General features: G+C 39.7%; 1 protein-coding gene across 2 annotated transcripts in view; it reads left to right on the top strand.

Moving 5' to 3' along the window:
* WWC3 (WWC family member 3) overlaps nucleotides 1-16,574 on the top strand; it is a 243,875-nt gene that overhangs the window by 191,230 nt on the left and 36,071 nt on the right. Inside the window, exons 12-14 of one of the 2 annotated variants that reach the window (XM_068269896.1) lie at nucleotides 3,713-3,818; nucleotides 5,946-6,020; nucleotides 10,986-11,072. In XM_068269896.1, coding sequence (XP_068125997.1) covers nucleotides 3,713-3,818; nucleotides 5,946-6,020; nucleotides 10,986-11,072 — 268 coding nt within the window. Of the gene's footprint in view, nucleotides 1-3,709; nucleotides 3,819-5,945; nucleotides 6,021-10,985; nucleotides 11,073-16,574 lie in introns of both variants that reach the window. The other variant, XM_068269895.1, reaches the window with a different exon arrangement.

Below are 16,574 nucleotides of genomic sequence, written 5' to 3'. Positions count from 1 at the left end.
TAGATAACTGTTTTTTTTTTTTTTTACTGTTCCTGTACTGGAAAACAATATGAGACTCTTTTCTTTGCTACTAATGTTCTATTAGTTGTACTACACGTACAATCCATTATATCATACGTTTATTTTTTCTTCGGGTACACATTAAAATGAATTGATTGTTCACAATAGTGGTCCTTTAACAGAGTGCAAATGTGTAAAATGCAGAAATGTGAGAAAAGTGCAGAATCTAAGAAATGAGAAGAACAAACAGTTGCACATTTACAAATATGTCCATTACACTGGCAATGTTAATTGAGCAGCAAATCTACCTATAAATATAAGCAGTGAGACCAGTGCTTACAGCACAGAAATATGGTGCTGCGGGTTGCCATATGTGTGGCCCGTTTTACAGACTGTCATTATCATCCAAGACTGCAATATTCGATTTAGGGGGAAACGCCCTTTATTGATTTTAGAGTGAAGGTCCCTTTAAATGAGTTCCAGAAAATATTTTTAAAAGCTAAATGTTCTGGGAAAGGATTGGAACCTCTCGGGTTTTACTTCAGTTTGTTTACTGTCTCTAAATAAGAATGTGTGTATTTGTGATCATAGTGTAGGACAGTTTTCTGAGGAGAGGAATCCCTGTGAAACCAGACTGTTCATTCATTCTTGTGTTGGATTCCAGGCTGTTTATAGTTTGTATGTAACAGTAGTGCTATTGTTGTTTTTATCTCTGCAGCCTATTCCTGTTATGATCTGTAACAATGTCCCAGTTGAGATTTCCTGCACTTCCAGTAATGGTGTAGGTGGAAGCAAGTGAGGGGAATCTCTCAAACAAGGATACATGCAAGCAGCAATAAAAGCCTGACTGTCATTTTAACCCTCTCACTCTTTATTCAGAGTAGGGGGGAGATCTTATTGGAGTTTAAAGGACCTCTGTTGCGAAAATCGTAAAAAGTAAAATACAGATAAACATACAGTATTTCTTCCAGAGTAAAATGAGCCATAAATTACTCTTCTCCTGTGTTGCTGTCACTTACAGTAAGTAGTAGAAATCCGACATTACCGACAGGTTTTGGACTAGCCCATCTTCTCATGGGGGGTTCTAAGGGTTTTCTTTATTTTTAAAAGCACTAAGTGATCGGCAGTTGCTCCGCCCAACTGCCAAAAAAAGTGTGCAGCGGGCAGGGAGGATGGCCAGCATCTTTGTATAAACCCTTTTCAGGGAATGTCTTTATAAAGAATAAAGGCCATGCTGAGAATCCCACATGAAGAGATGGACTAACCCAAAACCTGTTGGTAATGTCAGATTTCTACTACCTACTGTAAGTGACAGCAACATAGGAGAAAAGTAACGTATGGCTCATTTTACTCTGGAAGAAACGTACTTCTTATTTGTATGCATTTTAATTTCATAAGATTTTCGCGACTGTTCCTCTTTAAAGTTAGAGAGGAACCATAACCCAAGCTTTTTGATTATATTAGGTTTGCTGTCTGAGTTTAGTAGACAAGTCTTCTGTTCCCAGCTATATAATGGGCAGTGATCGCTTGCAGTATGTGAAAGAGAATATAAACAATATCAGGTTTGTGCTGCTGCCAGGGCCGGTTCTTGACTTTTTTTGCTGCCTGAGGGAAACTTGTGAGGATGCGCCCCCCCCCCCCCCATTTCTGGCATCCATGCTTGTGACCATATTTTAAAGGCACATGTATTAACCTGAAGAAGCGGGCTAAGACCCGTGAAACGCGTTGTCCTTTTATTGGGGTGAATAAATAATTTAATTTTTTTACATTAACCCTTTGGTTTGAGGTCTTCTATCTGGAGTGGTAAAGAAACCTCCCTCCACCTTATTATTTTTTGCTTCATCACATTACCTATCTTTGGGTGCCTCCAACCCCCAGTACTGTAATATTCACAAGCTGACACATTATTGCATTCCAGCAGTTCGGGAGGTGTGTTTAGCAATCAGGGACAACAAAGAGATGACTTGCATATTCAGCAGTGATGCACTGTGGAACACCTCAAAGTTCACTCCAACCTGAATAATCGCAAAACATCTGTTTTGCACAGAAAAAAGGGCTGTGTTGTGGAGGCCCCTCCCACTTGAACTTTTATATTTTTTGCATCAGCATTCATTTTTTAGTATGTTTAGCTTGAAATACTCTCATTTGCTCTTTTTTGTTTTTTTTTACTATAATTTTTATGCACTTTTTTTATTTAATATCCAATCTGAGTTAAATCCTATATAATTAAAAAATCATAGCTAACCGTTACATAGTTACATAGTTATTTTGATTGAAAAAAGACATACGTCCATCGAGTTCAACCAGAGAAGAAAGTTTGTGTGTTATGTTATGCCAAACTGTAATTCCCCTTTAATGAAAGATGGCAACCGCCATTTTTCTCTCACGTCATGTTCCCTTTAATCTTAAACCAATTCCTCACCCTTCTAATGTTTAACTATTGGATCCTTATGCCCCAATAATAACAAAATATCCTTCCCATTATTGTACTGTGTGTAAAGGAGAGTGTTGCTAGAAAACCTGTATAAATAGGGATTCCTGTGAGATCGTAGGGAGATGCATTCTTGTATTGGATTCCACACTATTTATAGTGGGGTGTAACAGTGGTGCTATTGTTGTTTTATCTGTACAGCCTATTTCTGTTATGGAAGGTTGTTGTGGTGAGTTCAGTACTGCTGCATTCCAATATGTCTAACAATCCTATTTAATAATTTATGCATACAGTATATGCATAATGTGCACGTGAAACAATATTATCGTTTTGTGTTTTTTTTTTGTTTTCGTTATAGGTTGTAGTCTATTTAAAAATGCATTTCTGTGCATTGATTTGAACATTCATGTGTTTACATATCGTAGATTATGTAGAAGTAGTATACTGCCACCTTGTGGATCAATACAGTAATACTAAGTGGATAAGCACAACAAAAGCTATTTAAGATTGGGATATCCTGTGCAGTTACTTTGCAAAGGTTTACACACTCTTTCTTGATAAATGACATTGCACCCTGTTACATCTGTGGGAAAGCTGCATTACTTTCCATGTAGTCACACTTTTTTTTTTTTTTTATTAATTATGCTTTTTATTAGGGCCAGATCACACTTGCTTTAAAAACATATCTGTGGGGTATGTTTATAAAGCTCCAATCAAAAGAGAGAGAGAGAGGGATATGTTTATAAAGCTCCAATCAAAAGCGCGAGAGAGAGAGAGAGAGAGAGAGAGAGTATAAAAAAATATTTATAAAAATTATATATATATCTGGGAGCCATTCACATTTGTCATACTGCATGCTCCTGTGCAGTCCACAATAATCCCAGGCAGGCGGATGGGTTCCCCCATATTGCCTATATGGGTAATGCATCTCCCCCTCCTTGCAGCTGGACCATCGGAGCAGACATAACACTGTCCGCTCCCACTGGTCTGGCACACGTGGGCACTGAGCCTAACTTTCTGTACACATGATTTACCCTGTGCTCTACAGCTGGTTACAAATGCAAGCACTGAGAATGGACAGCTTTTAACTCTCTTTTTGCAGTGTAAATGGTAGAAGAAATAATGCAAGTATTTTAGAACAGAAGCAAAATCAATATTACAAGTATGTTGCATCAGTGATCAGAGCTTTCATTTTAAGCACACTAATGCACCATGTGTTTTGGGTAAGACATACAGGTGTGTTCAAACCCTTATCTGTCTGTTTTTTTTCCTCTTTAGCAGAGATTACTATCCATGAAGACTGTGCAATAAGCAAAGGGGTCTCTGCTGGTTTATCAGACGACTCTCTGGCAAGTGACAGTGGTGTGTTTGAAGCATTAAGTAAAAGGTAGTATAGTTTAATTCTAGTTTGCATATTTTTATTTGATGTATATGTTTAGAAATCCAAAGTTCAAAAAAACATTTGTTTTCATTGGGGCTGTGGAGTCTGTTAAAAATTCAACCAACTCCGACTCCTCAGTTTGTGAGACCCTTGACTCAGACTCCTCTAATTTATATCTTGCTGATTGAAAGTATGTAACGTAAAAGGCATTTAAAAGGCACAATATTAACATTGTATCTGCTTTTGGAGACAAAACGGAGTTCCTGGCCAGGAAGCTGACAACTACTCTGTTGATCATTCTGGCCTGTCATTGCCAATGTAAATGCCCCGGAACATTGTATGTATAAGATTCATTGGAGTCCCATTTTAGCAAAGTTTCAGCGTGTAGAAAAAGGTCTTTGCCTTTTTTGTATCAGATATAGACTTCGACTCCAACTCCTCAGCCCTGGTTTATTATGTATTGTTTGTTGGAAAGGTCAATGAGATACAAATAAATCTATCTTGCATGCAAATTTAGTGCCGTTTGTATGCAGCTTGCAATTGGACCAATCCAAATAAACAGGAAGTGACTTTGATTGTCTCAATTCCAAACTCCATAAAATTTCCATTACGTATGCAAGCCAGAATTATTTGTATATCCTCAACCATCTTTTAAGTGTGTGATCTGCACTTCTTACTGTTGATGCTAATTACCCATTTTCAGAATAACATGCAGACTAATCTTATTGCTTGATCATTTGCATGCATTTCCTGGCATTGCGTACTGCAGCTTAATTATGGCCTTACAGTGAGAGGGTTGTGAAGGCTGCCATATTTATTTCCTTTTAACCACTTAAGGACCGCACTAGAAACTAACCTTCACAAACAGGACATAGATTTTCAGTAGCACGATCTCAAAGCAGTTAAATGATGCATACTGCCTGACTGTCTGTATAGTCCTCTGTCTCTGATACTTTAAGCCACAGACCCAAAATTACCTCCTAGATCAAGTTCTCTGACCAAAGTCTGACCACACTAACCAAATGCTTGATTCAGGTGTGTACTACTGAAACACTTTCAAAAGGAAGTAGCCAATAGTTCCTTCCATATTTCCTTTAAGAAGATATAATTTTAACATTTCAGATGAACAAATCATTTTTACAAACAAAATATCGCTGGTAGACCACTACTGCTATATACTTGAAGCATTTTAAATGGCAAGAGTAAACCGTCTGTGGGCCATATGCAATTCACTTTTTCTCCTGAGTTTTCTCCTAAGTGATATTTTCAAACTTGTCAATAAAATGCCTTTTAAAGCATCGGCAAGCAAAAAAGTACTTAATAGTTTTGAAGGTACTTTTCCACTTTTTTTTGGTACTTCTTCAAGTGCAAAGTGCTGAAAAGTTATTCTAAATAGAAGATGAAAAATTATCACCTAGGAGCAAAGACTAATTGCATATTGGCCCATTTGTGAATGTGACAGAAGCTCTATGCAGAGCATGGATGTCTTTAAGCGGATCCGAGATGAAAAAGTAGCTCGAACAAGTAACTTATCTATATATCTTATCTAAAGTTGTAGTTTACACAGCAAATCTAGCTGCAAACAGCTTCAACAGTTTATGATTATTTATTCCTGTGATACAATGAGAGCGACCATGTTCTGTTTGTCACATTACACACAGGAAAGCTGATAGCATCTCCAGCCCTCAGCCTGTGACAAATTCACACCCTTTCCCCCTTTCCACCTCCCCTCTGCCTCTGAAATCTCTGGCCAGTAACCTCCTCCTCCTCCTGCCCAGACTGAGCTCCCATAAGCACTTGCTACAGCGCCAAGGGTCTCTGGAGAAGCTGTGGGTGAGGCTTGTTTAGTTTATAACAAATTAGAGTATTAAAACAAAAAAAAAAGGATTTGGCTTAAGGAATGCCCTATAAACTATATGAAAGAAACCTAATTATGCAATGAGTAAAGGTTTATCTCGGATCCACTTTAAGAAGAAACAAATCACTCTATTCATCCATGGACAGTACTGAAGTACTATATATGCAATACATGACCTGATGCCTTTATATTTGTGGTAATTACTCTTTCACAATCCTAGCATTTCAAATAAGATAATTTATCCTCTTACTATTTTTCTTTTTATTTCTGTACAGGAATGAGAATGTTGAAGACTCTGGTGGTAAAGAGTCTGAGAAAAGAGAGGAGCCTCAAGTACATGTTGGAGTGGTGTAAGTGGTTTCACATATTAGGATGTAATGCAATAAAACAGAAAACCGAGAGCCCAATATAGTGTAGTATGTATTGGAATTGAGGAGATGAAATGAATCGTAAGTATATATACTTACAAACCCGGGTTACCGCTAAGACAACCACTGTTGAGGCAGGTGAGGAGTTTAGGCCTGTCCCCACTCAGGACTAAGATGTCACTCTCTGTGGATAGGAGAAAAAGAGGGTGTATCACCCCTCCACCAAGAGTGGACTTCTAATGTAGTATGTACAGAGGCGCCAAAAGGATAAAATTCGCTAAAATTGTTAAAAATGTTAGGGAGGCGGTGGTGGACCAGCACACCCAAAACCGACACGGTGCTGTCGATTAAAGTAATAACAAATTTATTTGCATACTCCTAGACAACGTGTTTCAACTTGGCAACATGTTTCACGGGTATATCCCCGCTTCTTCAGGCAACAAACAAAAGGAGTATCACACCGAAAATGACAGAGACAAAAATATAATTGGAAGGCTGTGTGTAGCGTTATTGTATAATGCTTATGTGATTGTGTCTTTAAAAATTAGTATGGCGGTGTATTGGGGGTCACAAATATTTGTGGAAATACATACTGCATGGCATGGTGAATATGGAGGTGAACTTTTATATGAGGATATCATTTTAAAATGTGCCATAAAAATTATTAACAACCATTGGTCTATCATATTTTATACATATACATATATAAATACACATGTACAGCCTTCTGATTATGTTTTTGTCTCTGTCATTTTCGGTGTGATACTCCTTTTGTTTGTTGCCTGAAGAAGCGGGGATATACCCGTGAAACACGTTGCCAGTTGTATCTAGGAGTATGCAAATAAATTTGTTATTACTTTAATCGACAGCATAGTGTCTGTTTTGGGTGTGCTGGTCCAACACCGCCTCCCTAACATTTTTAACAATTTTAGCGAATTTTATCCTTTTGGCGCCTCTGTACATCTATACTACATTAGGATGTAATGCAGTTCATACAAATTTGACTAGAAGAAACTGCTGTTATTGGTATTCTATCATATATTCCGTTTACTAGCAAGTTCTGTATTTTGGATCCAATGTCACCCTATGCAAATATCATACTTCCTAAAGCTACATACACATTTTAGATTTCTGTAGCCTGAAACAATTGTTCCTGATCATTTGAGTGGCAGCTTATCTCATTTTTGGACAGACCATACTCTGGCTAACCTCTGGCTTACGAGTACATTCTGTCCTATGGAGTGGCGAGGGAAGAGGACAATTTAGAGGCAGACTGTTCAGGAAACAACCGCTACACTGGTCAAGAAGTTTCTGTCTTGGCCAATCTCTGAGGAAGCTACATAACCTATATTTTCACCTGAAGCAATCATTGATAGTTTTGGGCATGACAAATCTAAGGTGTGCTTGAGAGAAGATCCACAGATAATTTGAATGGCAATGATGCTACAGAAATAAAAAGCAAGTGCAGTTAAAGTGGACCCAAACTAAAAATACAAGATTTCAGGAATAAAGTCTATTTTCTAAATTATTATAATAATAAATAGCAGCCTTTTTTGAGCTGCATGATGACAAATATAAAACATTTTATATTTATTGGAGGAACCCCTCCCTTCCTTTCATATTGCCGGGACAGAATCCGGCAAAATGCTGGAGTAGGTGGTGTCCGGCAAAGGAGGAATTGCTAATGGCTGCCACCTGTGTAACCCTAGTTATGCAAAGAGAAGGGTGAAAAGCATGCACTGAAATGCTCATAGGCTTGAAGGAGTGTTTATTTATCTTTGTATGTGTCAGAATGGTGCAACTAAATATTTTGAATTAAAAAAATGTTTGGTTTGGGTCCGCTTTAAATAAAGGTTTCAGAATCAAACCAGGACACTGTCTTCACAAAGTGTCAGGCTAGGTTTGCAGTGCTCAGTTGCATTGCAGAATAATTCTGCATGTCAACTCACTGTCCATACAATTCTATGAGGCTGTTCACTACTGCATTGTAACTGTTCGCATTATGCTATCTCCTTGGATGCAGGCTCTGTATTAAAGTCTATCTCGAGTATCCATTGCAGTTCACACTCGTTATAAGGTGCCCATTATGCAACTGACCACTGTGAACCTAGCCTCAAAGTTTGCTGCCAAGCAACAAATAAGTGCAGGTGGACAAAGTACAATGGCTTTTGCTCTGTGCAGTTGACTATTGATACAGAATGGTTGGAGTTTCTGAATAATCCATAAAGGTTTCAAGGAAGTAAAACATTTGGAAACTGCAAAGGAAATTAAAGGGATCATTTTTAAATAACAAAATTATATATCACTGACACGCGCTAAATAGCTTTATTGATTTATTAAAAGTTAAAACACATAAATTCAATCAATTGAAACACATAAATTCAATCAATAATCACACACACTTCTATTACACATCCATACTCCAGAGAGGCCTCTCCGTTTACTTAAACTACCCAGATCCACTACTCAATCTAAAATGGATTATATATATCTCCTAGAAAAGAGAGACTTTATCTAATTAATCGTCCGTTTCAATCTCCTTGTTAAAATGAGCATTCCTTATTCAAATGTTAATATTGAAAAGGCACTTCAGTCTCTGCCACTCTTCAAAAAAATTTTTTTTTTTTTGCTTAATCTGTGTTAAAAAAAAATCTTTTTACGAACAGCAGTATGGTCAAACTCACGGTTTCCTTGTTATTAGATACATCGTTCCTTTAGAAAGTCCTGGCTGGTTTCTTGCCCGTTACTTTCCAGGTTCCAAACTGCTCAATAGCTACGAGTTCTTCCTGTCTGCCCGCCGCTTGCCAGACTGACGTTCTTACACAGCATACGTCACTTTCGCATGTAAGTCTCAGGAGTCCGCCCGCTGTGTTTACCCGTCCTCTAGCTTCTTGCGTGCACTGCTCTTAGGTGATGTCACCTCTTTTAGGTTACTGGAACTTTGCTGGCGGCTGTTGCGCGCTAACAGCACGCTGCTTCCAGAGCCTCTGCAGATTCTTGTGGGCACAAGTTTAGCTTAAATTAACACCTCTACGCGTTTCTGCCGATAAATCGCAGGCCTTCTTCAAGAGGATTCAAGATTTTAGAGCAATTTGATCCAGCCATTTTTATAACTAGTTTGACCACCAAACTTATCCGCCCCTAATTACTGCAGAGGCTCTGGAAGCAGCGTGCTGTTAGCGCGCAACAGCCGCCAGCAAAGTTCCAGTAACCTAAAAGAGGTGACTTCACCTAAGAGCAGTGCACGCGAGAAGCTAGAGGACGGGTAAACACAGCGGGCGGACTCCTGAGACTTACATGCGGAAGTGACGTATGCTGTGTAAGAACGTCAGTCTGGCAAGCGGCGGGCAGACAGGAAGAACTCGTAGCTATTGAGCAGTTTGGAACCTGGAAAGTAACGGGCAAGAAACCAGCCAGGACTTTCTAAAGGAACGGTGTGTCTAATAACAAGGAAACCGTGAGTTTGACCATACTGCTGTTCGTAAAAAGATTTTTTTTAACACAGATTAAGCAAAAAAAAAGTTTTTTGAAGAGCGGCAGAGACTGAAGTGCCTTTTCAATATTAACATTTGAATAAGGAATGCTCATTTTAACAAGGAGATTGAAATGGACGATTAATTAGATAAAGTCTCTCTTTTCTAGGAGATATATATAATCCATTTTAGATTGAGTAGTGGATCTGGGTAGTTTAAGTAAACGGAGAGGCCTCTGGAGTATGGATGTGTAATAGAAGTGTGTGTGATTATTGATTGAATTTATGTGTTTCAATTGATTGAATTGCATAGTGTAGGGAGGGACTGTGTTATCAGTTACCAATGATAGAAACTAGTCTACTGCAGCTATTGAATAAAACGTTTTACCATTCGAACAATATAACCACTAGGGATGTAGCATATCATGTGAGCAGGTGCCAAACTCTCTGGTGTCACTTCCTAAACATTTTTAAACATTTTAGCAGCCCCTATTTGTGTGACAGATGTTCAGTATCCGAAGAAAAAAGTAAGCGTCTACAGTAAGGGCTGGTTTATTTTGCAAAGCACAGAAGCATGAAATGTATTTATTCATCTATTTTTTTGCTGTGCGATTACATGTATTTTTACATTGCGATTTCAAATCTCTTTGAATCCACTTAAAGGGAACCTTAACTGAACAGGGGGTAAAGAGTTTTACTTACCTGGGGCTATTACCAGCCCCCTGCAGCAGTCCTGTGCCCTCGGAGCCGCTCTGGAATCCTCCGGTCCCCCGCTGTCACTTAGTTTCGTTTTTGACGACTCACCAGTCGCCGGCCGCCATGCGTATTATTGGACGCATTCACCAATGCGCTATTGCGGACCGCAACGCATACAAAAATACGCGTTGCCACATTCCACACGCGTAGATATGCGGCAACGCGTATTTTTGTACGCGTTGCGGTCCGCAATAGCGCTAATTGCATTGGTGAATGCGTCCAATAATACGCATGGCGGCCGGCGACTGGTGAGTCGTCAAAAACGAAACTAAGTGACAGCAGGGGCCCAGAGGATTCCAGAGCGGCGCCGAGGGCACAGGACTGCTTCAGGGGGCTGGTAATAGCCCCAGGTAAGTAAAACTCTTTACCGCCCGTTCAGTTAAGGTTCCCTTTAATGTCAACGCAAAAACAAATGCACTAAACTGTTGGATTTAGAGTGGATAAGGTGCACTGCAACTTCCATTATCATGCTAGTGCCTTTGCAATTGGTAAAACACACATAATCCAAAAATCAGATTTCCGCCCATCAAGCATAGATCTAGAGTTAGCTGAAGTCTTTGCAGTATATTTACAGTGGATGTTCTCTATATACAGTTATATAAGGACAGCTGTCAAGCATTTAAAACATCATAATGCCATGTATATGAATTTGAATTTCTTTTGACAGTTACCTTCTATTTGTGGGTGTTTATTTGCCATATGTTTGTTTTCTATTTTAGGTATGATAGGAGATGTGAATGTCTCTTTGTGCACGTTTTGCAACTTAAACATTTTAATGGACTCCTTTTTAAGCAAGGATGTAAAATGTAAGTATGAATAACGTGTCTGAGGAATCAAATTTGAGACTGTATTCAGGATGAGGCAATGATCAAAAATGTATATATGGAACAGAGGCGCCAGCAGGATAAAATGTTTGAAAAATTGCTTAGAGGAAGTGGTGGGCTTGCCTCCCAAAAGCAGACACGAGATCCTGTCTTCATATAAATCAATAAATGTATTATACGGTACCCCAAAAACAGTGCAATGCGTTTCGGAGGTTAAACTTGCTTCATCAGGCAAACAAAACTGGGGACAACAGGATTTCTGCAGAATTGAGTTTAGCGCCTCCTTATATATCCTTACAATCACCAAAAATGGCTCTACCATGTGCTCACACTATTCCGAGCTTACATTTCACCAGATCTAACACTGCTGGGGTTCTTTCCTTTCATAAAATAGATTTACTTTTTTTTAGCACTGTTAAAGCAAACCTTTCACAAAGCTGGGCAATATAATTTAATGAAAAAGTATAATCATAGCTTACCTTCTGTAAAACCTGCATATCATCAGTAGACTTCAAAGTGGAACTACAGTTGTTTTAACTTTTGGTAGTTGAAGATCTTGCTAAAGTACATGTCCTTTGCACTCTTCAGCAGTAAAGCACTCAAAGCACAAATAAGGGTATGTTTTACATATGATTTAACCCTTTCCACTCTGGAGTTTTTTCCTAAAGTGAATCATTTCTACTCTGAGGGTTTTTTTTTACAGAAATGTACTCTCCCTCTTACTCTCTCTCCCATTCTTACATGGAACGTAACACAGTAACATGGTATATCTTATTTTAAAGAACACCTTATAACGTTTAATTTCATACCTTATTTGGACAGTTTGGTGTCTTCTATTGGCTGGTCGCAGAGAAGTTGGCCAAAGTATGGTATACTTTAAAGCAATTTCCTGCGTGTAATCCTGGCCTGCGTGAGCAAGTTTCGCCAATAATAGGTGGTTTTTCGCCTTCCACCTGGTGTCTTCCTGTCACTGCACACTGTGCAGATTTTGGTGTTTCGATTGTGCATATTAGCAATAAAATGCTGGATACCATTTAGATGCTCCTCCACGTCCAATGAAGAAGGGCGGCCATATCTCCGCTGAGGCCTAGAGGCTCGTTGTTCGCGAACCAACTCAAGAATTAGGTTCTTGCGGTAGCTAATATGATCCTTTGGTTCATGTGGATGCAACGGGTTGTAAATTATGAAGCTATTCACTACTGCCAGCTCCAATAACCAAAAAAAGGTCTTCCTCCACCACTTCAGTGACTTCATGTTGAAAGAGAGTAACTACTGGTATAATGATCAAATCGGTCAACCGCTCCCATGTGTTTAGTATATTTTACGACTGCTGTGGGCTTCTTAACATTTTCAGTCACTCTACCTTTAATTCTTCTCTGTTGTGTAGTTGTAGTAGCAGGGTAGAAAGTGCTAAGCATGTGTATAATACGCTTATCCTTCCATGCCAATACCAACTCTTCACTGTCAAGTTTCCAAGCACGAACTTCACAACTATTTAGTTTCAATTTTTTTTATTTCACTTGGTAGACCTGTACGATTGGGCATGACCGTTCCGGTTATGTGAATTTTTTATTTTAGTAACTCTTCTGTCAATATGTGACTGGTATAAAATCGATCTGTAAATAAATGGTATCCATGTCCAGGAGTGGCTAGTTTCAGATTTGTACAAAGATGGACAATGCGTGCTGAAAATGGCAAGTCTGGCCTTGGCAAGCTTTCCATAGTTGCACATCCATAATACGGTTCAAACGTAAAGAGGTATCCAGTCTCACAATCAGCCAAAGAAAACACTCGTAGCCCCCACTTGCTTGGTTTCTGAGGATTATACATCTTGTACTTTGATCTTCCTTTGAAACTAATTGTGCTTTCATCAATTACTACATTCCTAGCAGACTTCTGCATCTTTCTTTCATATGCTTAGTCAAGCTCCTGACCTTCCAACCCCTAGTTTGAGGGCCTTCAGGACCACTGATGGGTGGAGAAACATATAGCATCCAATGAATCTGACTAAATCGCTCACGAGAAAAAATATCTCCAAAAAAGGGGGGTGTAATAGATCCACCGAGTTGAGAAAAAATCCCCTTTCTTGCAGTGCCATCCTAAGAATTACTCCAAAGTATGCCTTTATTTTCTGCATAGTAACATCAGTCCAGCTCCTCCAGATGGATCTGGGTGAAGGAGGTTTATTTTCTAACTTCCTTTTTGCATAATCATTTTTCTGTTTCAATAGTGTGTATTAAACAGTATGAATACAAATACAAAGCCGTTCAAAAAACCTGAACATTCCAAAAAGATTTCACAAGACCTCTTGAGATATATGTAGCTTTATATTAGTTTCTCAGATCTTCAAAAAGAAAAGCGCTCCTTTGGAATGTGCAGAAACGTCTTAAGGCAGGTCAGCTTTTTATCTTGTTAGGTACAATAGCGTAGATAAGCTGGTTTTCTGATAGGTAAATGGTACCTGTGTCATACTTGTTCTAAAATATAACTTGAAATAGATAGACATGTCTTTTCCATATTTTCATAAAGAATCTTAATACATGTCATAAAACATCAATATGTAACAATTTAACGAGTAACCATTAACCATCTTTCCACCTAATAATAAGATTCGATCAGATGGAAAAGAGTGTATATTTGCTAAAGAGTATTCTGTGACAGTAATTTCCGATCCAAAGTATGATCGACACATCTCGTTCAGGATATTTGAATTAATTGCTGTGGGTGAGCCTCTTGGTTGCAAGAGCCTATCAGACCTAAAGTGTAATTTTCTTTAATCGACCTCGTGAGAACAGGGAAATTCTAAAGGGTGAATTTAGCTTTTGCTTAGTTTTATGTGTATTATTAAGTGTAATTTCCGGTGTGTGAAGCATGGAGGTTTGACCATTCCCTTGATTGGGTGAAGGATATCCACCTATTCCAGGTTAAGTGGAATTTTCCCATTGAGCATTGTAAACTGTGAATCAGTTCTTCTAGGTTATAAGTTTTTGTTATTTTTTGAACCCAAGTTTGAATTGTGGGAATTGCTTTTTGCTTCCAGAGGGCAGGTATCTGTGACCTAGCAGCATTTATCAGGTGTGAAAGTAATGAGTTTTTATATTCTTTGTGACTTATATTAGCATTATGTAGTAGAAATAGATCTGGTTCGAATGGGATGGTGGATCCATGTATTTTCTGTGAAAGGTCGTCTACTTTGCTCCAGTATGTCTTGAGAGCAGTACAGTCCCACACTAAGTGTAGAAAGGACCCGTCATTGCTGTCGCATCTCCAACATTTGTTTGGCACCTCAGGGGCATATTTGTGGATAATTTCAGGAGTTTTGTACCACAAGGTCTGAAATTTGAAGTGTTGCTCTTGAGACCATGCATTCCTGGAAGATTTATGTGTATTTAATGCTATAATCTCCCATTGTTCTGGAGGAATATTTTTCTTTAAAGCTAAATTCCATTTTTTTCCCACAATCCTTCAGGGCAAAGGTGAGACGTAGCTCCTCCCAGGAACAGGAACAGACAGCACTTCCCCTATAAAAAAGTCACATGGTTAGTCCACCCTCAGTGCTGTTTGTTCCTGCGTCCAGGCAGGTCAGCATCTCCCCTCTGGGTGAAGCCTGTGTGCTGGGCTGCAGGTGGATCTTTCTGGGTGGCTGAGACTGTGGTACTGAGGCAGTCTGGCCGTGCGCCCCAGGCAGGATCTTTACTGGGGTTTGCCTACCTTTCTCTCCCGCTGCCAGGGAGAGCAAGTGTGGAAGGCGTGGGTTCCCCTTGGCGGCCTTGCGGCAGAGGAGCAGGACGGAGGTAAGCCAGCGGCCATGTGCAGCGTGGAGCGCATTGCGGCCATTAGGACGCTTGGCCGCGTCCGGATGCGTAATTTCCGGCGGGTATGCCGGATGTAGCAATTTGTAGAGCTGGTTCATTACTCCTCCTGAACCTCCGGTCCGCCCCTCATCCAATTGCGGCAGGCCGGATATGTTTTAAAGGGGAGGCTGCGCAGGCCTGTTTGCACTGTTGCTCAGAGGGAGTTTGGTCCTGCGCTGGACATGAAAGTTTGGAGACATGTCAGACGCTGAGAGGATTGAGAGCAACCAGGCCGCCCAGAAGGTGAGATAATGGCTTCTCTTTCTGGGCTAAATGTGCTAAAGCTGTACAGAGTTACATGCCTTGTTGGTTTTGTTTGTTTGCAGGCCAAAACTGAGGCTGCTGCTAAATCTGCTGAGGCGGCTGCTGCTGCAGATAAGCATAGGCTCCCTCCTAATTACATGAGATGCCCTTTGTGCAATTTTAAGCTAATGTTGCCCTATGCAAGACTCTGTCAGTTGTGCATAGAGAGGGTTATGAGGGAGGAGCCGGGTCACTCTGTTCAGAATACATTGAGATCCTTCTGAGAAGAGATTAATGCTTCATTGGAATCAATGAAGTCCTCATTATTGAATGCTAATCCATCTACTTCTCAGGTTGCTGTATCTGGAGTATCTGTGACTGAGGTTGATGTTAGTCAGGCTGAGTTTGCAGCTAGTTCTGAGGATTCAGACATTAGAGAAATAAGGTTCCAAAGTTTAAATTCCGTATTGAGGATACGGAGGCGTTGATTGCTGCCATGAATTACTCTTTTGGAGTTGAGTAAGGATGTGGTAGCTAATTTGTCTATTCATGATCAATTATACGAAGCTAAAGGATCCACTTGATAAAAAAGTGGATGCTTATTTGAAGAGGTCTTTGGAGGCTAGTGTGGCTATGATTAGGCCGGCTGTTGCCTCTACATGTATGGTCAGAGCTTTGGAGCTGTTGATTAATCAGCTCAGAGCTAATATACTGGCACCTGTTGAGCATTTGTTGAATTCTATTGCGATTCTCATTAAATCTGCTGCATATTTAGCTGATTCCTCGGCTGAGGCAATTAGGTTTACACCCACTGCTGAAATTAATGATCAGCTTTGGAAAGTACATCGAACAAAAAGAGAAAATTTTTTCCTAAAAAGAAAAAAGCTGTTGCAACTAAAGTTTTTTTGTGTGATCAAAAAGATGCCTCTAAAGATCAGAGAAAAGGCAGAAAGTGGACTTCTGACAAGTCCGGGAAAAGGGGCTTTAAATATAAAGCTCCGAAGACACAGTTAAAATCCCAATGACTCGTGTCAGGCGGTGGGGGGAAGCTAAGATGCTTCTCTCTCAGGTGGGAAAAAAGGGCAAAAAGCCCGTCTATTTGCCGAACAATAAAGTTTGGTTACCAAATAGTTTGCGCTCCATCCATCGTCAAGATTTGTGGTCTCAAAGGCCCCAGGAGATCCCACTCTATTTCCAGAAATTTTGAGTATATTGCAAAACATGCTAAAACAGAATGTATTTCATCCTGTGCCGGATCAAACAATCCGAAACAGTCTGTATGCATGTTGGATTATTAGGGCTCTGTACAAATTAACAAGCTGACACATCATTGCATTCCAGCGGTGTGTAGCTGCTAAGGGTAACAATGGTTAATTTGCATATAGTG

The sequence above is a fragment of the Hyperolius riggenbachi genome, chromosome 2 (genome assembly GCF_040937935.1).
Source record: "Hyperolius riggenbachi isolate aHypRig1 chromosome 2, aHypRig1.pri, whole genome shotgun sequence".
Taxonomy (NCBI): Eukaryota; Metazoa; Chordata; class Amphibia; order Anura; family Hyperoliidae; genus Hyperolius; species Hyperolius riggenbachi.
Note: the sequence above shows the minus strand (reverse complement) of the source record. Positions and strands in the feature narration are given on the sequence as shown.